Source organism: Elephantulus edwardii, unplaced genomic scaffold, assembly GCF_000299155.1.
Source record: "Elephantulus edwardii isolate Elephantulus edwardi_28Jun2011 unplaced genomic scaffold, EleEdw1.0 scaffold00116, whole genome shotgun sequence".
NCBI lineage: Eukaryota > Metazoa > Chordata > Mammalia > Macroscelidea > Macroscelididae > Elephantulus > Elephantulus edwardii.
In genome coordinates this window covers 7,748,197-7,775,952 of record NW_006399866.1, presented here as the reverse complement: position 1 = coordinate 7,775,952, position 27,756 = coordinate 7,748,197, and the positions used below count along the sequence as shown (strand labels likewise).

Sequence of the window (27,756 nt, the reverse complement as noted above, 5' to 3'; positions counted from 1 at the left end):
CAGGACAAACATTTTCTTAGCAGTCCATGGTATATTCAGTATTCTTCTCCAACACCACAGCTTAAAAGCATCAATTCTCTTTCTATCATCCCTAGTCATTGTCCAGCTCGCTGATGCACAGCAAGTGATTGCAAAGACTTTGGCATGTATCAGGCGCACCTTAGTCTCCAGACTGACATCATTGCACTTCGGCACTTTTAGAGAGGTCTCTAACCACAGACTTTCCCATCGCAATACGTCTTTTAATTTCCTGGCTGCTGGTGCCAAGAGTTGTTGACCATGGAGCCAAGCAAACCATAACTGTGAACAATCTCAATCTCTTCATCATCCACTATGATGCTGCCAAGCGGCCCAGTGGTGAGAATCTTTGTTTTCTTGATATTGAGCCTCAATCCATACTGAAGACTGCAGTCCCTGACCTTCTACAGCAAGTGCTTCAGGTCCTCCTCAGTTTCAGCCAGAAGGGTTGTGTCATCTGCATAACACAGATTGTTGATGATTCTCCCTCCAATCTTGATGCCATATTTCTCCTCATATAGCCCAACCTCCTGGATAATCTGTTCTGCATAAAGATTAATCAGTGCACTTAGAATTATTTAAGATAGGTAATCTTAGAACATACAGTCCAGCTAGAGGGAACAACATGAACAAAGAGGCGGGGAAGCGGGGAGATATAAAGTAGTAGACTCCATGGGATGTAAGTGGGAGAGCGAGGGCAAGGATCATGCCATGATTTAATTTGGGTTTGAAAATTAGTTTTAGGTGGTTTGTTAGGTAGTGTCCAAGTTAGATGATCCTCATCTCTTGATAATCATACTTTAAGTAATCTTTTCCCTTTGAGTGTATACTGGATCTAGTGTCTTGCTTCTGGGGCTGAGAATGCAGAAAGGCATAAGATCACAATATCTATTATTGTCAGGTGCTATTGAGTTGGCTTTGACTTGAAGCAACTGTGCACAACAGAAGGAAACTCTGCCCCATCCTGCACCATTCTCATAATCTCTTCCGTGCTTATGCCCGTTGTTCCAGTCACTTGCTCAAGCCATCCCACTAGAGGTCTTCCTCTCCTTGGCTGACTCTCTACTTTCCTAAGCATGATATCCTTTCCCAAAAACTAGCCCCTCCTCATATTATGTCCAAAGTATATGAGACCATGTCACTATCCTTGCTTCTAAGGAACATTCTGACTAAACATCATCCAAGACGGATTTCTTCGATCTGTTGGCAGTCCATGATATATTTAGTATTTTTCACCAATAGCACAATTTACAGACATCGACTCTCCTTTAAACATCCTCATTCGTTATCCAACTTTCAATTCAAATACCATGGCTTAGGTTAGGGGCACCTTAGCCTTTAAACTGACAACCTTGGTCAATAGTGCTTTAAAGAGGCCATCGGCAGCAGATTTCAGGGCAATACATTGTTTGATTTCATTACTGTTGCTTCCTTGGGTTTTGATTGAGGATCCAAGTAAAAGGAAGTACTTGCCAAGTTCAATCTCTTCTCCATTTACCACAATAATTCTCACTGGCCACATTGTGAGGTGTTTTATTTTCTTTGTGTGAAGATGTAATCCAGACCTTCATCTGCAGTAAATGCTTCAAGTCCTCTTCACTTTTAGCAAGCACAGATTAGATTGTTGTTGTTATGTGCCATCGAGTTGTTTGCGACTCATAGTGACCCTATGAACAACAGCCCTAAATCCTGCTCTATCCTGTGCCAATCATATTTCCTCTGACACCCGATTACCCCATTACCCATCCCGATTACCCCAGTCACTGAATCAATCCACCTCATAGAGGGTCTTCCCCTCCTGCGCTGTCTCTCCACCCTACCAAGCATGATGTCCCTTCCAGCAGGCTTTCATGTTGTTGCTGCTGTTATGAGCCAAGGAATCAGAAGCAACTCATAGCTGACATTCCAGTGGCTTTATAGAAGCTGTAAATTGCAAAAGAGAAGTCTGTTCAGCTTTCATCTGTTGCACAACTGCTGGATTTGAACTGAGTGCCTTTGGATTGGCAGCACAACTTCTTAACTAGTCACTAGGTCACCAGAGCTCCCTATTGGTTTTTGCCAGGCTATCAATCGCAGGAAAGGAGGTTGCTCATCTTTCTTTTGAGGAAAGACTGGTAGATCAGAACCATCAAAGAATCTCTGCCTTTTGGTTAGCAGTGAAACTCTCTAAGGACATGTTGCAGTTTTTAGGTGCAATTGAGTAGATTACAAATCATAGTGACCCTATGTACTACTGATCTGAACTTTGGCCTGTCCTGCGCCACCTTCATGATCTCTGATCTAATATGCTTGAGTTCTAAGAACTGTTGTTGTTAGAGGTCATTGACTTGAGTACAACTCATAATGTTCCTATAAACAAGAAACCTGAACTCTGTTCTATCCTGTGCCATCTTCATCATCTCTGACATATTTGAACCTACAGCTACAGTTGCTATGTCAATCTATTTCATTAAAAGAGTCTTTCTCCTTTCGCTGAATCTCCACTTTTCCAAGGAATAGCCTCTTCTAGCTGTATGTCCAAAGTATATGAATTTCCAAGGAAATTTGCTGAATTACCTCTTTCCAAGGGATAGCCTCTTCTAGCTGTGTGTCCAAAGTATATGAAAGATGAAGCTTGGCCAACTTTGCTTCAAAGTATTACTCTAGTTGTACTTTTTTTAGGATATATCTGTTTAATCTTTTGACAGTCAATGGGAGAGTCAATACTCTTCTTCAACACCAAAAGGCATTAATTTTTCTTTTGCCCTCCTTATTCATGGTCTAGCTCTCAGATACATAGCAAATGAATCATTGAAAAGACCATGGCTTGAATCAGGCGCACCTTAGTCTTCAAACTGACAACATCAACACTGGAAATCTCTTTTACATAGTAATTTAAAGAAATCATTTTTACCCAAGTGTCTGAGAAGATTGATTTTGTAGCCATATAGATCAAGATTTGAATTTGAGTTGTAGTACCTACCAACCTGCTGTTGTATAAATTCCTTACTGTCTCTGGTTCTGCTCTTTGTATAATAATGATCCTATTTAGCTAACTTTGTTATGAGACAGAAGCAAGATGAAATAAGGAAAATATAAGTCACATTGTTCTACCTCAAGTAAGTGCTGGATAATGATATTTACTGAGATCACCAACAGTGATGACAGATGGTAATATTAATATAAATCCATGGAAATATATGGATATGAGGAAACCCTGACTTGGGTGCCACCACTTTATCACTGTAAATACTATATGAGTGTAAACGACAATTTCTTTGAATTTATAATACCCACTGCCTTAGATATAGCAATGACTGATCCAAATGTTTGGTGAGGTTCTATTTTATTAAAAGGCAAAGGCACTAATTGTGTAGCTTAGATTGGTGAGCAGAGCCCAGGCAGTATCCCACATTAGAAACTGGCAAGTGCTTTAGACATCTTGGAAGATCTGTAATTAGTTGACACTGTTTATTGGTGATTGGACACCAATCTAAAAGAATTTATGCTTTAAATCAATGAGCCTGTGAGGGAATCCTTGCTTCGACCCTCTGGCTTTTACTGCAACTCATATTGATAATAACAAAAAGAGAAGTCTCCCTAGCAGAAGGTCAATCTAATCCAGTTAATGCAGAATTATGGCATCAAGTTTCCACATCACTGAATGACCATGAGTACAGAGGTGTGTAACATAATATGGCTGTGGGTGTTAGACATTTAACAAGTTGCTTTATTCCTAATTGCTAGCATTTGCTTAACTGTTTTCTTAATTCTAATTTATGTTTTTATGTTCGTTTGTTTACATAGCCTATAGTTCCCAATTGCCTTTATTTGCTTAAATGTTTCTTTAATTTTATTTACAATTTTATATATGTTGGTTTGCTTACATAACTCATTGTTTTGAGTGGGCTAGAAATAACCATAAATCCCTATTGCTAATTAGCCTCATCCTCATGACTGATTAGGCAAGATTATGAGCCTAAAAGGAGGGCAGAAGAGGAGGTCTGATAGTGAGTCACAGGACTATTGAATTTTTGAGCTGAAAGGAATCTGAGAATTTAAAGCATTTTTCATATAGAATTCTGTGGGTTTATACCTTCATTGTTGGCTAATTATGAAGAGTTGTTGCTTGCTTTTGCCCCTTTATGCAAAAATGAGTAAGGAATTGATAACAACTTTAAAAAGCAAGTTAAAAATAAAGAGAAAACCCAATCATTTATGACTATAAATAACCCATTATAGGAGACTTGAAAGTAGAATTATCAACTTGATATATAAATGAGGTATAAAAGAGAAGAGAATATTAATGAACGCAAGGACTATCTTCTGAGGAAGGTACTGTAAGCCGAGTGAATTGTTTGGAACTCCCTTCTCAGCAGCTGTGCAGATTGTAAGGGTTTTAGCTTCCCTAACTGTAAGGTTAGCTATTAGCTTTGCAGTGGGGAGTATTTAAAAGTACACACAACATATGAGGGAAAGAACCTGGAACTGAGTTGCCTGCTTCATTCCAAGAATCCATCTGGTATTTAAATAACTGCTTGTCCGACATTAAACCCTGCAGAGTAACAGCCATCTTTCATATCCACATATCCCTATTTTTGGTTTCAGATAAGACAGTTTATTGAGTTTGAGAATGGAGAAAAGACTTTTCAGGACAACCTAACAAAAAATCCATCTCGGGTGGGACCCATTCCTTTAAAATGCAGAAAGCAGGTACTGAAGCCCCTTGTTTTGAAATTCGGTTAAGAGCAAGCTCAAGTGTCCGCAGAGCTAAAAAGTCCAGGTCCTAAAACAATGTGAAGTCTTTAGTCACTTGAACAAAGAGTACAGTGGACTAAGATGTCTAAAAGGTATGACAATTTATGGCCGAGTGGCCAATATTCGATGATTTTTGATGATGAAAGTTGCAAAAAGAAATACAGTCTATTATTTAAGAAACGTGCCTTAAATTTAGTCGGCTTTTTTTTAAAATTTATTTTCTCAGCATCCGTACATCTGGAGGCAGCTAAAAGCAAACGCTGCCAAAGGAGTAGTCCTTGAATTACTAAGTGTTAACAGACTGTTTTATTTAAGAGTTGTAGGCCTTGAAAATTAGCCCTGAACTTCAAGGTCTTTCCCTTCTTCCGGACATTCTGCCCTTCACAAGGTCTCTTCAAGGAAGAGAGTATAGCAGATTTACTCGGCTCACACTTCATGCCGTCCTGGGACAAGCACTCCTTCTAATTGGTGTCCCTTAGAAACACCGTGCGAGTCCCAAGCGTGCCAACTCTGAGCAGCGCCCTCTCGGTTACTATGGTGATCGCGGAAGGGGCGGGCCGCCATCCGCTGCTTCTCCGCCTCTGCCCATGAGATTTCGAACACTCCAATTGGGACAGCGCTCTTCTTCTTTGGTCCCGCCCCATTCTGCTTCAAGCTGAAGGCGATTGGCCCGGACAAGCGCTGGGTACTCTGAGGGTACCACCTCTTGACAGTAAAAGCGGGAAAGTGTATAGCAGGAGCTGTCCGAGGCGTGAAGCCCATAGGGACAGCGGGTATGCACACAGTTGACTTTGGAGCGAGTCTCTCCATATTCCACAAACTATTCCCTCACACTTAAGACCGATAACATTAAGGAGCTGGAGCCAGAGTGTGGGCACAACGTTTGAGGGCAGAAGCTTTTGACGCACGAGGTCAAGGATCAGGCGAGAGTTAAGATCCCACGGTACACCTTTCAGTCCTAGAGATCTGTGGCCAGAGGGGGCGGGCCGAATTATGGGGGCGGTGCCAGTAGCAGCGGCGGGAGGCACAAGGTCCAATGAGTGCGCGCACCGCCCCCGGAGGCGGGGCGTGCCGGCGCGATCCCCCGCCCTTCTTGCTCACCCCCGCCCCTCCTCCCTGAGCGCCGGGGCCGCAGTGAGTGAGTGGCACTGGCAGCCTGTCAATCCCACTGCCAAGCGGCCTTCGAGCCCGGTCCGCGGCTGCTGCTGCCTGTGTGCGCGGCTCCGGCTGTGGCGGCGGCGCCTTCTCCCGCCTCATCAATCTGCTGCTCGCCCGGCCCGCAGCCCGCTAGGGCCTTCCATCGGGTTTCGCACCCCCGCTGCGCCGGCTCGCTTGCTCCCAAACTTTCCTCCTCCGCCCCCTTCGCTCCCAATCAGCCCGCCCGCTGGCCTTCTCTGCCGCTGCCTGCCGCCGCCGCTCCCTCCCCCGGGGCCGCCGGGGCTTGGATCCCGCTCGGCCGAGGTGGCGGAGACGGCGGCGGCGGCGGCGGCAGTAGCTGAGGGAGAGGAGTGCGGAGGCTGGCGCAGGGGGCGGCGGGCGTCCCGGCAACTCGGCCGGCACTGAGGAGCAAGTTGTGCGGGGCCGCCCGGCGGGGTGTGCGGTGGCGAGGAGGCGGCGCGGCGGCCGCGTGAGGGCAGCGGACGCCGCTGCCTCCGCCTCCGCCACTGCCGCGGAGCCCGGCGCTTCCGCTTGCCGCTTTTCTCCAGCCTCGGCGGCGGCGGAAGCCAGAGTCGGGCGCCGGTCCGCGCCGCCTCAGCCTCGGGCCCCGCCGGCCGGGCCGCCCCCTCCCTGTGCGGGCGGGGAGCGCGCGGCCGCCTCCCCCTCCCCCTCCCCTTCTTTCTTCTCCCTCGTCGCCGCCACCGCCGCTGCCGCCGCCTCAGCCTTCTCCTCAGCCGCCGCCGCCGCCGCCCGCTCCCGCCCGCGCGCGGCGGGATGGACGATCAATCCAGGATGCTGCAGACTCTGGCCGGGGTGAACCTGGCCGGGCACTCGGTGCAGGGGGGCATGGCCCTGCCGCCTCCCCCGCATGGTCACGAAGGGGCGGACGGAGACGGCAGGAAGCAGGACATCGGCGACATCCTTCACCAGATCATGACCATCACCGACCAGAGCCTGGATGAGGCGCAAGCAAAGTTGGTGTCGTCTCATTAAAGCATCTTTTGTGTGTGTGCGGGAGCTGGGCCCGCGGCCGAGTCGGGGCCCGGGGTGGCGCCCCAGGGCAGAGGCTTCACCTCCCCAGGCGGAGAACTTTCTCCAAATACCGGCCTCCAGCCATGGTCTGGGGAGCACTTGTCCTCGCCCGTCCGCGCAGGCAGCAATCGGGAAAGTTGCTCTCGAGCTTTGGGACGGACTTGGTGCCGCGCACGTTTTCGGATGCACTTTCTCACCCTGTCCGGCCCCGTTAGCAGCCCGCCCCCCTCCCAGGGATTTAAACCTCCCGCCTGCACCCCGGTGCTCACCGCCCTCGGAAGGGCCGCTCCGCACTTGAGCGAAGTGCAACTTTGTCCCCGAGCCCGGAGTCCCGGCGCGGGAGCTTCACTTGCCCTCGGGGCGACCTCCCGGTGCGGGCCGGCACCTCAGCTCGGGCGCGGGGCGGTGGGCGGCTCCCGGCCGGGTCTGGGTGCCCCGCGGCCAAGTTCTCGGGGCACGGGGGGTAGGGGGCGGCTCCTAAAACTTTGGAGCTGTCATCCGTTCACTGTGTCCGCACCGGGCTGGCAGGTCGGTGCGATGCCAGCTCCTCGCGGTACGGATGGAAGCGGGGTCCCGTCGGCGCCTGTTCCCACCCTTGGGCCCAGCGCCGTGGCTGTCCCCGTAGCGAGCCTGGGCGCGCGGGTTCGCGCCCCCGGAGCGCTGAGGCCGATGGCTGGCGGGGCCGATTGGTCGCGCGTTAGGTTCTGGCTGGAGCTTTCACTGGAGCTCTTCAGCTGTCGCTAACTAGTCAACTTCAGTTTCGGTTGACTTTCCGTCGTTCCAGAGAGCCTTCCAAAATAGGGCTGGTTTTAAACCGGGGGCTTAACTTAAAGGAAGGCGCCATATTATTCCATAGGTGATGCTAATACCTTTGTGTTTTGCTATTTGTGTTTTTTCAATTTTTTTAGGAAACATGCCCTGAACTGTCACAGAATGAAACCTGCGCTCTTCAGCGTCCTGTGTGAGATCAAAGAGAAAACAGGTAAGACGCTGCGTCCCGCAGTGGGCCTGGAGACCCCAGAGGTGAGGTTGGAGCTACTCCTTCCACTCTCCAGTTGAGAGCTGCTGCTTTTGGGCACCGCCATCTTTGATCATTCTCTCTTCCCCACCTCCTGATCTTGAGTAAAACCCCTCTAGACAAAACCTGCAAAAAAACCTGGAGTCTGTTTCTTAATTCCGCTTCTGGTGTAAAATGAAATGAAGGTGCGTCCCGCTCGCTGACCCAAGGTGGCCGGCCCAGGCTCCAGGCGGGGAGGCGCACCAGCAGCCCTCTCCCGCTCCTTTTACCTTGTTTGCCTGTCAGTTTTTAAAAGGAACAACGGGGAACCAGGATCCTGGGACCTAGTTCTTTACCGAAGCATCATCCAAACTTTGTTTTACTTCGTTTTAAGCATCAGCTCTACAATCAAAGTAGATGCCATTGAACAGATCCCCATAGTATGTTTGAATTCATGTGTTAGGAGGAAAGAATACTTCTAAGAAATGAAAAGGATAATGTGGTATCTAGGCACATGCATTGTATTACCTCTTTTATAATTTACTTAAATTTTATGCTTGAAGTTACTGTTTTTGTGTACATATTTTTAATATACAATAGAAAAAAGTCTGCAGGTGCCAATGTAGCAATTTTTGAAATATACAAGATTGAATATATGAGAAAACAGGTTTTGCAGAAATGCTGGAATGAAAATCCATAAGTACATACTTGGGACAAATTCTTGGCAGCTTTGAAATTTAACTTTGTCTTTAGACTTTCGTAATCTGAAGACATTTAATCTTGAGGTGATAGAGATAGTGGTGAAAGTAGAGATTAATTTAAATGCTTTAATATGTGTTTGATATTATATAACAAATAAGCACATGAAGATTTGCTTTTACTTTCTCTGTGTGTGTTTGAGAGAGAAAGAGAGAGAGTGTGTGATATGGTATTAAAAGTTGCCATTTTTAAAGTTTAGCCAAAGAAAAAGTTCAAGTGCAGGATATATAGCAGTTATCCAAGTGGTGCTATTTAAAATGAGACTATATTGAAATTGGGCTTCTTTTTTTAATAGCATACCACATGTAATTGTTAGATTGATAGGTGAGTTGCACTTCTTTAAAAACAAAATTTAGATTCTGTGATACTATTCTGATCTTTACAATAATCAAGAAAAAATGATGGGCATTGCAATCTATTAAATTATATGCTACAGCCATAATAGCAAATATTAAGGGAACCTAAAGAGTACTTTTCCTGCTTTTTATTAATACAGTGTGCATTGTTTCTTAAGGCTGAATAATTCTTTTGAAATGTATTTGACATTTTAAAAACCACAGACATTTTAAATTAATTTTATTTCATGTTGACTTTTCGTTATCTTTAGAAAGTGTTATGATTTAAAAGAGTAGATAATTTTTGCCTGACTATAAAATAAGACATCAAGTATTAAAGCTTGAGGATTCTTAGTTTAGAAGCTTAAATGTGCATAATTCTCTGTAAATTATGTTGCTTAATGTCCAAGGGTTTTCTTGCTATCAGGACTCCACTTGAGTTTCTGCTGACAGTTAAGCACTGGGGTATTGACTATGTTATGAATATTAAGATTGATTCAACTTTACATAGCATTATAGTAGCAGCAAGAGAGCATTGAGCCTCCTCTTGCTCCCTTGTCATGATTTGTATTTGTTTTTCTTTTTTCTCTTCTAAAGTTTGGCCTAGGCAGCTTGAGAACCAAACCCAGCAAACTGCTTTTCTTGTTTAGATATTTAGCAGCCGCCAGAGTTCAATTAGGAAGCATAAGTCCTCTAGTTGCTTATTTGCACAGGACTTGGTTACATCATTCTGAATGGAAAGTATAGTCAACCACATGTCAAAGGTGAGCTACAAAAAAGAAACAAGTCCTTTCAGAGTCTGGATTACTGGCAGAGAGAGGCTTTGGTATAGCTATTGTTATTTAAGAAGCAAGAAGTAGCTGACAAAGGAAAATTTTATGTTTTGAAAATTGTGTCTGAGGCTCTCAATAATAACTTGTAAATTAGATCCTCTTTTTGTGCTTTGGCCAGCGTATCCAAGTTTGTACGTTATCTCTTTTTTAAAAAGCCAGCTGCCCACAAAGAGTAAAGGCAACTTGTCTGGGCAGAGGCATCTTCCTGCCAACGTTCTCTAAGCTGAAGAGGGACAGACAGGATTTAAGTATTGAATGATTGATGGAGGTAAAGCTCTTTCTCTCCCCTCCTTTCTCCCACAGCTTTACCTCACCCCTCAAAATTAGTCTTGGAAGGAAGTAGGGTCACCGACCGACTCAGAATCCTTGATTTGAAATAAAACAGCTATGTGGACATCAGTGTTACCAAAGCAAAGAAAGTGAGGCAGTAAATTACAAGACCTACCTCCTCATTTGCTATTAGAATTACGCTTTTGAAATAGCATGAACTTAAAAAATAAATATTGTAGAATGTGTGTATATTGTATCATGTCTTTTCTTTAGCTTATTTTGTTTAACCTATTAATGTGATACCCCAAAATTAATTCTTTGTAGAGAAAGTTTACTAGGCATCTGTGATAGAGATCAGGAATGTTAGTTATGTGATGACTCTGTTCTCCATAATGGAGAGGTAGGGGTTGATGAGTGGGGTAACTGTCATCTCAGTGGATAATGTAATTTCAGTTGTGCTGCTTCTGTTAAAATAAGACAAAGTAATTTTTTTAAATAAAATTTTCTGTATCTGTGGACCTACCAGTAAATTTTGAGATTTCTGATCAGTGAACACTGCCAGTTCTGATGACACAAGGAATTTAGTTGGTAAAACATCTCTTCCTTCTTCCCCCCTCAAATGTGAGAAAGTATTTTTCTCTTCCGACAGATAAATGGATAATCTACCATAATTATATTATTTTCTTGTTCAAAGGTAGGGAAAGTATACTTTCACTGTAAGATGCTTGCTTTTTTTCCTCCCTAGAAAATACATTCTTTTTGTAAAATTTACCATCTTTTTCTCTTTGGTCATAAATGTATCTTGTTGTTGACTTGTGATACATATATATGTATTTTGACATTAATTACAAAGTTTTAAGATTTAAAAAATCGAGATATTTGTTAATTTGAAGCTAAATAAGTAATCACTGACATAATGTTTTTTTCTGACCTTGTTTTGTCATCTGTCGCTTATTAAATATCCCTGATGCGATTAAGTGAGATCTGTTCAGCTTCAAAATTCTTTGGTGTATTTTCTTGCATATTTTTGCTATATTAATTCTGATTATTGAAGTACTTTCTCTTTGAAGTGTCAAGTATTCCATCCTTACATAATTATCAAATTCCTTAATTATGAGAATTTCAGTGAAGAAACAACTTTTCTGACGAAGAAATGATTTTAAAGTTTTTTGGCAAGTCCAGGATGTTAGCCTAGAATTTAAATCATTATTGTGAAAGAATATTGTGCATTTTAATAATAACAACAACAAAATCAGCACCTTTCCCTTTTTGAACTGTAGGTTAAAATATTCTTATGTTGATAGTTGCCAACCAAACTCTGATTTATTGCCCCCACAAACCCTAAATAGAGTTCATTTACTAGTAATGTCTAATGGCATACATGATGGTTTGCCAGATTTGTGGCCTTTGTGAGGCTTATAAGCAGGACTGACTTGGGAAGATCATAAAACTTAATGAACTTCTCTACTGCAGGAGGTGTCCGCAGGGGAAGAGAAAGGCCTGCTTGGCAGGTTGGTCTGGTTGAAGTATTTTTTAAGTTTAAAGAAAAGATGGAAATGACTATCAAAAATGTTTTACTTTTAAAAGCATCCTCCCTAGAAATTGTCATAAGAATTTTAGATTTCTAAACTAGATCAGGAATATACCTTAAAAGTTAGTTTTATTTGCATTTTAGTATGTGATATGAAATTATTGTTGTATACTGTATACTGTACAGTTGGAACCGAACCATGGCTGACCCTCCAGTGGGTTTTCAGAGTCAGTTAACCATTCATGAAATTAGAGATTCTGTTTTATAGCTAAAAGTGTACTTGTTAAAGGGAAAGGACACTATTTTTAGTGAACACCTCTGTTAAATTTTGACCCTAGAGGCTTAGAAACTCGTTGGAATCTTATTTTTCTGTACCTTCCTGTTCTCTTCCTTTTTTGCTTCATTGTAAAAGTTTGTTACATTTTACTTAGTGACATATAATTGAAAAAAAATTTTAATGTATAAAACCCAAATCAATGGAAAATTTAAGAAGGGTGAAAATTGTTCTTTAGGAATCTAAATGTTGCCTACATTCTATAAGTTGATCTTGAAACATTTATAATAAAATTATTATTCCAAAGTTATAAAAGCAATTATGTAATTTTATAAATGATTAATTTTTATGATTTAATAAGATTACTATTTAATTTTAAAGAACAATAAAAAACAAATCCCAAACAACTTTATTATTGGCAACTTAAAACATAAGTACATGTAGAGAGGAGAGAAAACTTGAGTCTTCCTACCTTACTACCTCCTTCAGCATTTTGCAACCTTTGAACAGTTTTTTTTTCCCTCTGTAACTCTTACCGTCTCAGGATTATTTTGAAGCAAATTTTAATACACCTTTACTGTTATGAGTGCCATGTATATTTTAGAAAGCCATTATAGCTCATATAAATTGAAGATATAAAGTGATTAAAGAGAGAAAACACAAAGTCAGTGATTCTGGAAAATGTCTTTGACTCCCCCACCCCCCAGTATTTTCCTCAAGATAGTTTAAGAGTATTTTTAAAAATAAAGTTTTTGTTTTATTTTTATAAATCTGTATAACGTTTTAGAGCTTTTGTAGGAGATTTTGAGAAAGGATGTAAAAGAGTGGTATTTTTTAATCTTATTTTTATGTCGTCTTTCCTTCTTTCTCATCTTTGTAATCAGATAATACATGCACTATATTCTTAGAAAATCTGAGGTGGGTGAATCACTGCTAATAGTTCAGAACTTTATGGTATTGGATATCTTGCTAATGGTAGCATGAAAATGTGTGGCTGTTTTACAACCTTTCTCTTTCTTTTTTCCCCAGTAAAAAAATATTGAACCCTCCTGTCAATACTAATTTGATCTGTACAAATATTTTATGCCTCAGTTTTATTTGACTTTATTTTTTAACAAACTTGTCTAGTTTTGTATTTTTTATTTGTGACTTTTACTCTGTGACCTGATTATAAAAAATAATCTAATTTTATTCTTATTCAGAAGTATATTAATACAGTGGCGATGGAAGCCCTGATTTGTTCCAAAGAGTATGTTGGTTTATTGGCTTTCATAAAACAAATCTGCATGCATTTTCCCTACTGTGATGGTTTTACTCTTAATTACTTTTGCATATATATTTTATAAAATGTTACTTCCAAGGCATTTGAATCTTAGTTGAATTATTTGTGTTTTGATACTTATTTATTACTGAAATTATGTTATGAAATGAACTGAAGAGTAGCTGTAAAGAATGGAAACCTTATTTCATGACAGATACCCTAAATCAGTCATCAGTATTTTTAATGCATCATAAAGTAGCTATTCAGAATAAATACTTAACACCTTCACCAATATATCAAGTTAAAGAAGAATTGAGACTGTTTTCTTCTTATTCATATATCTGTACATACTTATTATTTCAATATTGGAACATCTTTAGATACCTATTATTTAAATATTGACACTATGAGAATAATGTTTTATTTGTTTTCTCAACAGGCTTATGTTTTAGCCATTTATCAGTGTGATCCCCATGATTTAGGTAGTATGACTAGCAAAGCTTCTGCTCCCCTCCCATGCTGACCTTTTCAAGCATTTGCTTCAGTAGGGTATCTGAGTCTTTAGTAAGAAAAGAGCAAATAATTTACATTTCATTTAGTGTAATTTGATCACTTTTCCCACAGTTGGCTATCATAGATTTTTATAAAGTTATAGAAGTTAATCAAACAAAATAAATTACTCTAAGACCTTGGTCATAGTATTATATCTAGCAAATAAATTAGTATGTACTTCTTGAATGGACTAGAAAAAAGATACCATCTTTTTATTCCTTTACACACAGAATATATTAGAATGTTTCATTAGTCTTTAACACTTGATTCTAATTTTTCCCTTTGTAGGCAGAATAACAAGCAGAATCCTATCTTTGTTTTCCTTTTCATAGATATTGTCACTACATAGAATATGTTTGTGGTTCGTTTTTTTGTTTTTTTGGTGGTAACTGCATTATCTTTGGCATTAAATTGTGAGTGTGTACCTAGGAAAAAACCCAAAAAACTGGTATGACAAAATATATGAAATTGGTGAAATATCCCCTTTTTAAAAAAATATCTCTTTTTTTAAAGAGGAGAGCTAACTTTATAAAATGTTAGTTGATCAGAACTAGCGATTATGGATAAAAATAATTGTTAGGCTTTGTGCTTTTTGTTTTCTTTTAAATGCTTTATAAAGATCAAGATGTTTTTAGCAGTAACACTTTTTGTGTGAGGAATTGGTATACAATATAATCATTTTAATATTGATGATGCCACTCAATGTTTAAACTATTGTTTGGGAGATTCAGCATGTGGTATGGCAAATGATTTTTGTTTTGTTCTATATGATACATCAGACTTAAAAGCATTTTTCGTGGACATCCGAGTCCAGCAGGTGGCTATTTACATGAAAAATTAATAAATTTTAAAATCCCATAAAATTTTATTTCAAATTCAAATTAACTAATTGTGAATGTCAACATTTCCACTGCCTCTATATTAACATTTATAGTAGAACAAATGGTTGCATATAGAAATTATCTGCAACATAATCTAAATTAAGATTCTAAACAGGCATTACAGATGCTGGTAACTTTGGCAATTATCATTTTGTTTGGTGAACAGTAGTAAAACAGTGTGAGGTAAAAGTGTTTAGAGAGTGAGGATAAATAAATTGAACATTTTTGCAATGCAAAGTGGTTTGTGGTGTTTTTGAGGATTTCTTGGCTCTCTCTTAACTGCTATTGTGAGCCTGGAGCAGATTTCCCCATTGCTAATGCCCTAGAAGTATTAATTCACTTTGATATGCTAATTAGAGGGCATTATGCAAGAAATGAGATTAAGTGGCAGCATGAAGCCATTTGCCTGTCAGTAAATTGAGAGCTTTAACATCAGGAGGAGCTTTGTTGTTTTTTTTTTTAAAGTTTCTCTTGATTTTGCATATAAATAAAATTGATTGAAAGGTCTAGAGAATCTTCTAGAACATTGGTAAATTACTCCTGTCCTCCATATGATTATTTAAATATAATTTTGAAGTCTATTTCTAAATATTAACTGACCTAATTAGAAACACCCAATATGAAGTTCTCATATATTCTCTGTATGTGAACATGTGCTAAGATGTACCAGCCTTTTTTAAAAAATAGAATTTCAACAACATGCCTATCAAACTGTTACTGTTGTCTTTTTTTCACAAGTGTAAACTTTGTTTTTTATGTACATGTGTGTGTGTTCACTAATGTCTTCATTATATTAAACTTCCCAAAAATATTTTATTCACTAGAGAAGAAAGGAGAAAATTATTGAATTGGACTTTAGGAGATTTTATTAAATTAGCATTAAGATTCTGACTTGAATCCATAAAATGTAAAATGAAAATCAGTGATCAAATCTTGCCCTTAATACAACCTGTAGAACTTACATTTCTATGTATCTGATATGTAGTATTATCATATTATTTTATTTTCATATAGAAGATGGAGTTTCATATTTGATGCTAATTTTGCTGACCTTTGTGATTTAAGCCTTACCTTTGATATTCTCTCTGAAAATCCACTGTGATTTTGTGTGTGTGTGTGTGTGTGTGTGTGTGTGTGTATGTGTGTGTGTGTGTGTGTTTAAATGCACGAGTGAATATTAGAGTGGAAGTAGGGAAGGGAGAATGACAGAACTTCTCTAGGCTTGTGAAAGATATGGTTTCCTAAAACTTAGAGTTTCGCTCTGTATAAACTATTGTTGGTGTTAGAATTATAGATTTCTGCCCTGTTGACAGTCCTTGAGTGTGGTTAGATGGTTCTAGTGTTTGAATTCTGTCGCTAGTGACTACAGGACCAATAACCCATAACTTCTTTTCATAGCCATATGGATTATTTAGTCCACAGCTGCCATGCATGCACACTTCCAAGGCTGGCATCTCCTTGGTGTACATGTGTGATGCCCGTTAATGTTAATGGAAGTTAGGAATATGCACACAAGAGAGGAGAATGAGGGTCTCTCCTGAGACAAAAGTCCTGATTACATTTGTTAGTAAAGAGGACTTTGTATCCTCACATATTAGCAGATTTTCTCAATGAAAACTCAGTTATTTTAATTGCTCATTCCCTTTTCAGACTCCCCAAACTAGTTAACTCAATGAATCTTCATTAGACTCTCTTTACTTGCAAAATTTCATTTAAAACATATGAAGTTATTTTTAATTGAAATGGGAACAAAAAGCTTTAGATATTACATATTATTATTTTAAACAAAAGATTTCTCCATGTTTTCAGAAGTACTGAACCTTGCACATAGGAATTTATAGACTGATTACTAGAGAGGTACTCCTGAAGTACTTGAGTAGCATTTGATGCGAGGAAGTCATTGCCTTGGAAAACAAAAACTTATAAATGAAATGGCAAGCTTATATATGCATCTTATGTAAGGACCTTTAATATCCAAGTGTCCTCAAATAAGAAAGGATTTACTTAAATTTGTCTTAAAAGGTTTGTTTTTCTCTGTTCTCCTTTTTTAAGAGGAGGGGAACTCCAAACCAAACCAACCCAACCCAGAACTAAGGATGAAAGTCGTTGGAATTCATAGTCAGATATATCATTTTCAACTTGGAATAGGAACTAGTGCAGGAAATTGATTTTATATTTATTATGAAAGCAAGAACTCTGCCACCAACTGACAGACATCCATGTTTTAGTTTTGTGATAATTGTTCAGACACATTACTCTGCAGTTGGCCTAGATTATTTATAATGCTGATTGGGAGCATTGTTTCATTAAAAGGTGTATATATAATAAACCTTTAATTAAACCAAGTAATATTGGAATATTTTATTTTCATCTTCCTTTTACTTTGGAACTTGGGCATAGGATTAACTGTCAGTAGTAGTAAGAACAAGCTATAATAGATTGTGCAATGATTTTTTTTTCTGGCTTCATGGATGTATTTATTACCATTTTTGAACAAATTATACTAACATGAAAAGTTGTGTTTGAAATGATTGTGTGCTAGATAAGGCGATACATTACAGGAATGGTTGGGTTTATGGAGCTTTATGTAGAGGCTTTCCCAGAAATTATAGCACAGTGCTGTCACTATAAAACCCAGTGATACAGTTGGTAATAACATACAGTGTAGATATTTTTAGATTTTCACTTGTTATTCAAATAAGTGAGAACCCTCAAGTTTTTCTCCTCATATTTCTTTGTTGGAATCAGTAGAGAAAAAATGATAGAAATTTTAAAAAATATGTGTGGGGTCGTAGTTTGACAAGCCTGAATTTCCTTTTTTCTTACCACTTGTTAGAGCAATGATGTGATGTTGAAGAAATCCTTAAGAACTTAATGACTTCTTAGTAGAGAAACCAAATGCCTGAAAATGAAATGATAGATTCTTTAAGTATAAATTATTTTCTGTTAATTACTGAAATTAATTTTGATATATCTGAATTTAAGACATTTCTTTACAGTAAAGAAAATGTTTCTTTTCCTCCTAGTATAATAAGCCTAATAATGTGACAGTTTCTGATATTAAATGAGTTTCTTTTTTGACCAATAACCTTGTGATCCTTTTTGATAATTGGTTATTATAACTTTTAAATTTCTTAATAGTCTGCAAAATATTGGCTTGATAGCTAATAAATAGTGTATTTTCTAGAACTGAGCTATAATCTGTAAATACTTTGTTGTAACTTGAAAGTTAGGTGTGCAAAATTTTTATTAAGCTGATTGCTATTTGTAAGTGAATTATTTTTAAAATGTGACCGTTTTTTCACCTAAAAGTAGCTAGCTGTCAATCACTGTAATATGAGAAAAGGTAAAGCTGCTCCATAGAGTTTTTCCTTTCCATTTTAAATGTTAGACTTGATTGCCAACCAGACAACTTTTAAAACTCATCATCCTAAAGCAGGTATAATTTTCTGAGCTCTATTCTAGCAGAATGGAAAGGCAAGACTTTCTCCCCCAGGAAGATCCCATTCATTTAAACTCATAATAAAAACTACATTTACTGGGCTCCATCTGTGTGCTAGAAATTGTGCTTGCTTCAGATGCATTTCAGAAAAGTTTAAAAAAAATCATCCACATTTAGGAATTTTAAAAGAAACTTGTACTCTTTTGAAAAAAAGTTTATGTAATACAAATTATATATATATAATCTTAAAATTTGTAGCAGCCCTTCAAGTTATTTTAATTCTCAAATTGTGAGCGAGGATAAAGAAACTGACACTTAGATGTTAGATAATTTGCCCTTAGTGCCATTGTGAGTGGCAGCTTAGCCTTGCTCTAAAGATGGTAGCAAACCAAGCAAGCAGTGTATACCGATAATTATATAAACATGGCAAAACCTGAGCTTAAAAAATGTGGCCAGGTCCATAGTGACATGAAGTGGTGGCTGAGCTGTGGTCAGCACTAGTGTAAATATTTGTAGACCACCGTGTTTTACAGACTTTAGTTTAATGGCAAAAATCTGCCCTAAATGCCTCAGTAAATATATGCTAGAGAACAGAAGCCTATTCACTGAAGAAACAATTGACTTTAGCTTCTCTGTTGTTAAAGTGGCCCCTGGTGATAGTGCTGCAGTGACTAGATAGAGCAGAGGAGAATGGCTTCCTCCTGGCTGGTGGGCTGGCAGTTTCACTGGCACTGCCAAATGCACTTCCTATTTGTTGTGCAAGGGAATTGGAACAGTGAAGCATTTATCATATCATCCCCTACTCCTCATGCAAGGAAAAAAGGAGAAGTTGTCAATGAAAGAAAAAGAACTGTAATCGCACATTTACATATGCTTCTAATTGTTGATTTGGGGATTTTCTATGAATATAGCTTCACAAAACAGATGCTGTTTAAGAAAAGGGGGAACATAATTTTGTGGGCAATGAATTAAGTGTTTTTGTGGCCCTCTCATCCGTAGCTAGGAGCAGTTTGTGGACCGCGTCTGTGAACGCGGCTCATAATTGTTTTTCACACATAAGTTATGCAAATGAGCTTTTATGGCAACTGGCATAACAATTAGCATCCTCCAGCAATATTTTAGCAGGTTAATTGCAAAATTTCTAAATTGTACATCTGACTTGTTAATTAGGCATGACAGAGGTGGTAAAATAGTTATCTTCAGGCAGTGGCAGCCAGGAGCTGCTTGAAATGCAAAGAGCAACGATTGATTGGATTTGAGGGTTACAATTGTGGGAGCACTGCTGTTGTCAAGTGCCGCAGAGCAGCTCTGCTCCATCAGTTGCCTCAGAGCAAGAACCACGTAGTTGCTGGGAGTATCCTGCCATTTACAAATCTGTTTTATTTAACTCTACAACTCTCTTGTTCTAACCTATCCTAACCTATCCTAACTGTTTATTTCACGCAGTTTGTTCTGCAGTGGGATCACAGAAATGAGACTGCAACACAAAAGAAACTATTTTTGTACTTGAATTTCAGGTCTCGGAAAGTTTACTTTTTAATTTAAAGACCATCCCGATCTTTGTCACTTATGAATCTCTGTGTGAAATTATAAATTTCAGTAGTTGAGGCTTTAAATGTGATTGCTTGATTAAATAGTAAATGATTGAATTATTTTAAGTATTGCTTCCAATTGTGCTTCATGTATTTATTTCAGGAAAATAATGCTGTATGTATTTTAGTCCTACTTCTCATAGTGACCTTAAAGAATTCCTCCATTGAATTTCCAAGGTTGTAATCTTTATGAAAATATTGTTCTGAGAAATACCTGATGGGTTTGAACTGTTGACCTTTTGGTCAGCAGTCAGATGCTTTAATCACCAAACCACCAGGACACCTTTTTATTGTACAGTAGATTCAAATAATCTAATCAGAGAGTTCCTTATAGTGGACAAATTAATTTTGCTTATGGCATTCATAAAAAATATTCAGTATAGCGTGTGATTATGCCATTAATAGAATTCTTCTGTCTGCAATATATTTTAAAAAGAATTTTTCCAAAATCAATTGTACTTAAATGTCTATATTCTATTTGATAGTTATAATTGGATGGCAACAAAAATTTGATAAATAAGGACATAAGTGAATGGAGCGTGATGGCACATGGTATCATATGTATCTGATTATGCCAAAATGAACCATGCTTTTTATATTTAAATTAGGCTAATTACATTTTTTTGTACAGATAGTACCTAAAAGTACACTGAATATGAAGTTAAGCATGTGTGAAATTTGATGTCACCTTTGAATTCACATACATTTTCTTGATTAAGTTACTTTGTGTTTAATGTTGAAATGTTGTATTTTCATTTAAAAAGTAAATGTTTTACATATGCAGCTGTACCAATATTTTACATTTTCTTGTGACATGTGTATATGAAGGAAGTGCTATTTATGATGTCATCAATAATTTTGTCACTGAGAATAAAAGACGTTAAATTCATCCACCCACTGGAACGTTTTATCATATTTATTTTAAGAGATAAGAAATTAGTGAATTGAGTGCTTTATATGTAGGAGATGCAAATGTAACTGAATATTTACCATTAATGAGGTGCAGTATAAATAACTCAGTGTTTGTAATTTATATATAGCAATGCAACACTCCATGGGCATATAATAAATAGTTTCATTCCTCTCCCCCCTTGATTCTTTAGCCACATTCTTTGTTAGGTCTAATTTATAGCTGATGATGCTGTAAAATATTGGCTAACTTTTTAGACTGAGCTAATGCACTTGAAAATATTGTATTTTGAGTAAGATTAAAACATTGTTCCAAATCATTACATTTACTGGTTAAATACACACTGATTTTTATCCATCATTGTATTCAACAATCCAAGCAAGAGTTTACTACAGTAATGCTTCAGTGGATAATATTTGGACTGGAGTAACCATTTTAATGAGGTTCATCGAGAGATTCAGCAGGGAGCATTTCAGGTGTATTATGGCTTTTGTCTTGTCATGATGCACGTCTCTATAACATTAGAGATAAAAAAGCTACTGAGCCTACTCATCTCAGTTAATAATAATTGAAAAAAAGCCCCAACAATAACTGAAAAACCACCATTTGAGTTAAGACTGTTCTGAAAGTAAGTATAAGCAGCCCTGTGTTTTCAAGAAAACTTGCTGGGTAAATACCATTTCTGTAGGTTAAATTTCCATCACATTTTAAACTGCTCCAATATTGATCACCCTATAGAGGAATGAGACTGAAGTCTGGTACTTATTAGTATAAGGAGGGTCAGCCGCAGAGACTGGTACCGAGCAGAGGCTCTCATGGTAATGATGCTGCTATTTATAGATCCCCATTTCATTAGTTGCAGAGTTTCAAGGAAGAGATTTTCTCTAGGGGAAATGGATACTTGAAGTTCATTTTCTTCCTCACATTAAGGCAGAAACACGAACAACCTTCAGTATAGGACGTAGGATTACAGTATTTTTGCAGGGGCAGTTTATTCCCTAAATATATTTGCAGTAGTAACTGTTGTAAATTTAAAACACAGTGTAGAAATTCAGAAATTCCTAGCTGCTGTTCTGACTGAGCTCTAGTTTATGTACATTGTTTTATTATCTTTGTCGTTTTTTTTTCTTGTAAAAATTAGTAAATTTTAAGAAACTCTGCAAATCTGAGTGCAGCCATGATTGTATTCCCTTTCTTTAGAGGGCTCTTAAGGCCTGTGAAGGAATTAGTTGTTGGCAAGTGTTTTTTTTTTAAAAAATACAGCCCACTTACAATATGTATCTATATATATTTGTAACACAGGTAACTGTTTTTCTTCTTGAATTCTTGACATGTGAGTTATTTTTTTCCCCCTTTAAGAGAATATTTACTTAGTTAGTATTCACTTAATTAGAACTGACTGTTTAATGTTTTCTGGGAGGGTATTTATGGTATTTTCTTTGCTATATTTGCATTCCAGAAATTAAGTCCCCCTGCCATTATTCGGCGAGCCTTTCATACATTAGAATGATGAATTGAAAGCAGAAATGGGAAAAAGACTGCAATGCAATGAAAATTTAATCAGCGTCTTCTGCTGCTTTAATAAGGCAAATAATTCTTATTGGCCGCTGTGTTAAGGTTTCTAATATTTAATTCATAACAAACCTTGCATTATTCTGCAGTAGCATCGACAGCTCCACTTTGCTGCCTGCCAACCAGCAACCATAAAAACTTAAAAGCAGATGTAAATGTCTAAAACAAGGAGAATGATTAGATCTAAAGCGGTCAGAAAAACAAACAATATCATGAAAGAGTTTGATGGATCTAAATATTTAGTGATGCAAAAATGATATTAATTAAACTCGAACAGATTTATTCTTTTTGGACTATAGATAACCTTTTATAAAATACAGTCTTTAATGCCTGACCAAAGACTTCAAAAGAAAGAAATTGTCAGTAGAATGTTGGTAACAAGCTTCTTTAAACTGGACACAAACTGTGCCATTAATACTGGAAATATCCGTTTTATATTCCTGTATATATAAAATTTCACAGCAAATGCAGTTTAAAATTGAGCCAATAGAATAAAATATTTTATCTTCAATTAACCTAGTTTGAGAAAAGCTATAGCTTTTGCAGTCTCGAATTTTTGTTTGAAATGTCTTTATTTGTTGCTGAATTAAAGGGAATATAGCTTCTATTTTCTAACTTGGATTTATTGATTTTGTGATGACAGCGTTAATATTTCTGGAGCATTATCTAGATTATGAAAATATTTTGTTTTTAATTGTTTTAGGCATTAAGTTTGGTTCTGCAAAAATGAACAAAAAAAGATCTTGTTACCGATTACATGTAAACAGCCTGAATCATTCAGTAGGATGTGGAGAAGAGCATTTCTATAGTGTGAAGTCAGAGAAAATGGCAACCTGCCAAAGCTAGGTGCAAGCTCTTGTTACATGGAAGGGTTGGGCCTGTTCTCATTTCTTCTTGAAATGGCTTAATTGGTGTCAGCACCCCAGGGATAAAGGCCTCTAACACTGAAATCCACACGATTCACCCTGTCTCTGCTCAGTGTAGGGAAACTGGTAACAACTGGTGGTGAATGAGGAGTGAACGGTGCTGTAACAATACTCGATGATGTTTGGGATGACAGAAATTAATACGCACTTGCTTGAAGAAAGCAATGATTAATGGCAGTGAGCACGGGAATGCTGTCCCTCCTTTTACTCTACTTTGATGGGGATTGAAAAGCAAAAGGCTGTTTGCATTCTCTGTAGAAAGCAGAGGTCACACAGAGTACATTATAGCAATTTTTCCTACATTTTTTTTATTTCATAAATATTATGATAAGCGTAGATTAGATAGATTTTTTATGAAGCTTAAAAGGATATTTTATGTCACTTAAACATTGTTGTTTATGCATAAAGAAATCACACTTTCTTCTCTTCACTTGTTAGATCATTTCCCTTCATGTCAGAATAATTAGTATAATTAGGAATTAAAAGAGTCCAAAACATGTAGTTGTATTAATGTTTCTTGCTTTTTTATAACTGGATTAACAAGGATTTAGTATTTTGAAGACAGTTAGGATAGGGTTGGGGAAAGAATGTTGCAGGGGCTTTCACCTTTTTTCTACTCCTCCCCCATTTTTTTCCTCAGTGAATGTTTGACGTAAATATATTTTGCAAGGTACTTGCACTTGTCAGCAGCTTTCTTAGCCATTTGATAAAGATTCTTTATTCTACAAGAAAGCCTGAAATAACAGAACAGTACTTTGGATAATGAATTCTTCATCTGTGGAGAACTTTAAAACAAAGTACAGTGTTGGCATTTTTTTCTTTTGAGTGAGAAGGCTGATATATCTTTTGGATCCGACAGGAAGACATAAATTAATAGAGTTCTGGAGTTCAGTTTCTCATTAATAATCCATTTTGTCATGGTTCTTGGCATTGTCAGCCTACTAGCTGGTTCATATTTTGCTAAAGGATAAAAGCAGATTATGTCTTAAAGCCCAAAGCAAGAATAAAGAGTTTATCGCTTTTTGGTGGAACTACATGTTATAAGAAAATATTGATTTGCAAAAGGTTTCAATTTTTAGTTAGAAATATATTGTACATTCTTCTTAGTTAGGTAAAGCTTTTATTTTAAGATCTGAAATGGCTTTGAGAACTTGGGGATATTAGAGTTTTTGATCATTGTTTGGGGTTGTCTTTACTATTTGTAGAGGTTTGGTTTTTTTTCAGGAACAATTTTGGAAGACTTGAACCTTTTTTTTTATGTTTCAGTTTTAAACACTGTATAATGAGATTAAATTGTAGTTCAAGAAGAAATGCAGAAAGGTCACATTTCCTCTCTGGATTGCTAGTTTCTGATACCCTACCACCTCTTTCTAGAATTGAGACCCTTGGTAGTTGTGAAGTCTAGTCTTTCACCATCTGAAAAACTCAGTACAACAGGCTTATGTTTAAACTGACAATCCTATAATAAATAATTACCTTTCTTATTAAAGCTCCCAGAACAGATTATATGGAGACATTAAACCTGGTCACAAAAGTCTGATAAATTATTTCACTTAAATAAAGTCATTGTTTATATTTGCATTGTAAAGAAAGAAGTTCTTATAGAAAGAAAGAAATGCTATGTTCTTCCTGATATCTGATGATGTGATCACAACTGTTAAAGGGAAACACGTTAAAGGAATTTAGGTATAAATAATAGTGCCTTCCTCTTGGATTTAAGAATATTTCTTTTTAGCATTTTTTTTAAATTTTTACAAGTCTTTTGCAAACAAAGTGCTTTGGTAGATTGTTGTTTACCACCAAGTTGGAACTGACCCATAACTGATCCTCTGGTGGCAGTTTTCAGTGGCAGTAAATTATATGGGAGGAGATTGCTTGTTTTTCTCCCGCTGAGTAGAGGGATTCAGATGTGTGCCTTTGGGTTGGCAGTGCAGCCCATTACCACTGTGTCACCAGTGCTCCCTACTCTGGCAGAGCGCCCCTCCCTGGTCTTCTAGTGCCACCAAAATATCAGTAGTTCAGATCTACCAGATGCCCTGCGAGTGAAAAGTGGGTAGTCTCTCATAAAGAGTAACAAGACCCAAGAGAGTCACTCTGAGTTGAAATCTACTCAGTGGCAGTGAGTGGGCTTGATTTTCGTTTTTATAGACCTATTTTTAGAAAGACAACTGAAAAATATGTTTTCTCTTTAAAACTCTGATCTTGTACATTTGCCATTTCTGCTTACCTCTATTTTTTGGTGGTTTATTTTCAAAACTTTAGATAATAATACTAGTCATAAATGTAAAGTTGATGTGATAATAAACTAAGAGAAGGATGCATTTACGTTGTAAAATAAAGGGATATTACATTGTGTTTAATGGAAAAGTAATGGGAGATTTTACTTATCCTTCCTTCAAACCCACTGCCATGGAGTTTCCTCTGATTCTTAGCAATCCTCCATCTGGTGTGGGAGGCTATAAACTTTTATGGGAGAAGACTGCCCACAATTTTCTCCTGTATCCTTACTTAGGTAGGAAAAAAGAAGGTAGAAAAGGTATGGAGATAGAATACATCCCTGGCAGACACCCCGATTTTGAACCATGCACTGTTCTGACTACTCGCCTTTTGGTTCAAGTATAGGCTTCACATAAGTACAATCAAATTTTCTGGGATTCTCTCCCATTCTTCTCAGAGTCAACCACAGTTTGTTGTGATCCACACAGTCAAAAGTCTTTTCATAGTCAATGAAACACAGATAGGCATTCCTCTGGTATTCTCTTTTTTCTGCCAAGATCCATCTAACATTACCTTTAATATCTCTAGTACAACAGCCTCTTCTAAACCCAGCCTGAATATCTGGCAGCTCTTTGTTGGTGTGTTGCTCCACTCATTTTTGGACAATTTTCAGCAGAATCTTGCTTGCATGTGATATTAATGATATTGTTCATTAATTTTGACACTCTATCTGGTCACTCTTCTTTGGAATGGGAACAAATATTGATCTCTTCCAGTCAGTTGGCGAGGTGACTTTCTCCAGATTTCTTGGCACAACTTAGTGAGCAGATCCAGGGCAGTGTCTGTTTGTTGAAATATGTAATTTGATATGCCGTCAACTACTGGAGCCTTGTTTTTTGCCAATTCTTTCAGTGCAACTTGAACTAACTTCTTCATTACCACAGGCTCTTGCTCGTACATTGTTTCATGAAATTCCTGTGTCAGCCAATTCCTTCTGGTACAGTGACTCTGAAGACGAATGTGACATCAGGATTGGAGGAAGATTCATTAACAACCTGCATTATGCAAATGACACAACCATGCTTGCTGAAACTGAGGAGGACCTGAAACGCTTCCTGCAGAAGTTCAAGAAGTTCAATATGGATTGAAGCTCAACATCAAGAAAACAAAGATTCTCACCACTGGGCCAATTGGCAGCATTGTTATGGATGGTGAAGAGATTGAAATTGTTAACAGTTTTAATCACTTGGTTCCATAGTCAACACTCTTGGTACCAGCAGCCAGGAAATCAAGAGACAAATTGCATTGGGAAAGTCAGCTGTCAGGGACCTCTCCAGACTACTGAAGAGCAGTGATGTCAGGTTGGATACTATGGTGCACCTGATGTGGGCCACAGTCTTCGCAGTTGCTTACTATGTGTCAGAGAGCTGGACGGCGATTAGGGATGATAGAAAGAGAATTGATACCTTGAGCTGAGGTGCCGGAGAAGAATATTGAATATGTCATGGACTGCTAGGACAATAAACAGGAGAGGGTTAAACCAGGCTGCTCCTGGGAGTCAAGGATTCTGAAGCTTTGTCTGACATACTTTGGGCATGTTGCAAAGAGGGACCAGTCCTTGGAGAGGGACATCATGTTTGGGAGGGTGGAGGGACAGCACAGGAGAGGAAGACCCTTGATGAGATGGATCGATTCAGTGAGTGGAGTAAAGGGAGTAGGTTTGTGAGAGACAGTGAGATTGGCACAGAGTAGAGCAGGGTTTAGAGCTCTTATACATAAGGTCACTATAAGTTGCAAGCAACTCTATGGCACATAACAACGTCCTTACATAGAAGGACTTATTTATAACCTGTAAATTTGATGCTTTTTAGTCATTCATTAGCTTTATTTTTAGAAAAAATTAATCTCAGTTAATACTAATAATATTAAGTTGCAAAGATTAATTTAGCAGTGAAAGGACTTTTTTTGTTTCTATTCTCTATGAAATTAAGCTTTTAGAGAACAGAAATGTCTACCTTTCTCTCTAAAAATATATATATTTAAAAATCCATATATGTATCTATATCCATATATCTTGATTCAGCTGTTGTTGTTGTTGTTGTTGTTATGTGCCGTTTGCAACTCATAGAGACCCTATGTACAACAGCCCTAAACCCTGCTCTATCCTGTGCCAGTCACACTGCCTCTGACACACCCATCCCGATTATCCCCGTCACTGAATCAATCCACCTCATAGATGGTCTTCCCCTCTTGTGCCATCCCTCTACCCTCCCAAGCATGATGTCCCTCTCCAAGGACCTGTCCCTCCTTACAACATGTCCAGAGTACGTCAGACAAAGCCCCAGAATCCTTGCCTCCAAGGAGCAGCCTGGTTTAACCCTTTCCAGGATGAATCTGTTTGTTTTCTTGGCAGTCCATGGTACATTCAATACTCTTCTCCAGCACCACAGCTCAAAGGC

General features: G+C 38.3%; 1 protein-coding gene across 3 annotated transcripts in view; it reads left to right on the top strand.

Annotated features, from left to right (window-relative positions):
* The first annotated feature begins 6,568 nt into the window (after window positions 1-6,568).
* The window catches only part of PBX3 (pre-B-cell leukemia homeobox 3), a 287,631-nt gene continuing 266,443 nt past the window's right edge, over window positions 6,569-27,756 (top strand). The window contains exons 1-2 of one of the 3 annotated variants that reach the window (XM_006892551.1): window positions 6,569-6,887; window positions 7,854-7,927. In XM_006892551.1, the coding sequence (XP_006892613.1) occupies window positions 6,688-6,887; window positions 7,854-7,927 (274 nt within the window). In that variant the 5' untranslated portion in view covers window positions 6,569-6,687. The remainder of the gene's footprint in view (window positions 6,888-7,853; window positions 7,928-27,756) is intronic. The other 2 variants (XM_006892552.1, XM_006892553.1) reach the window with 2 other exon arrangements.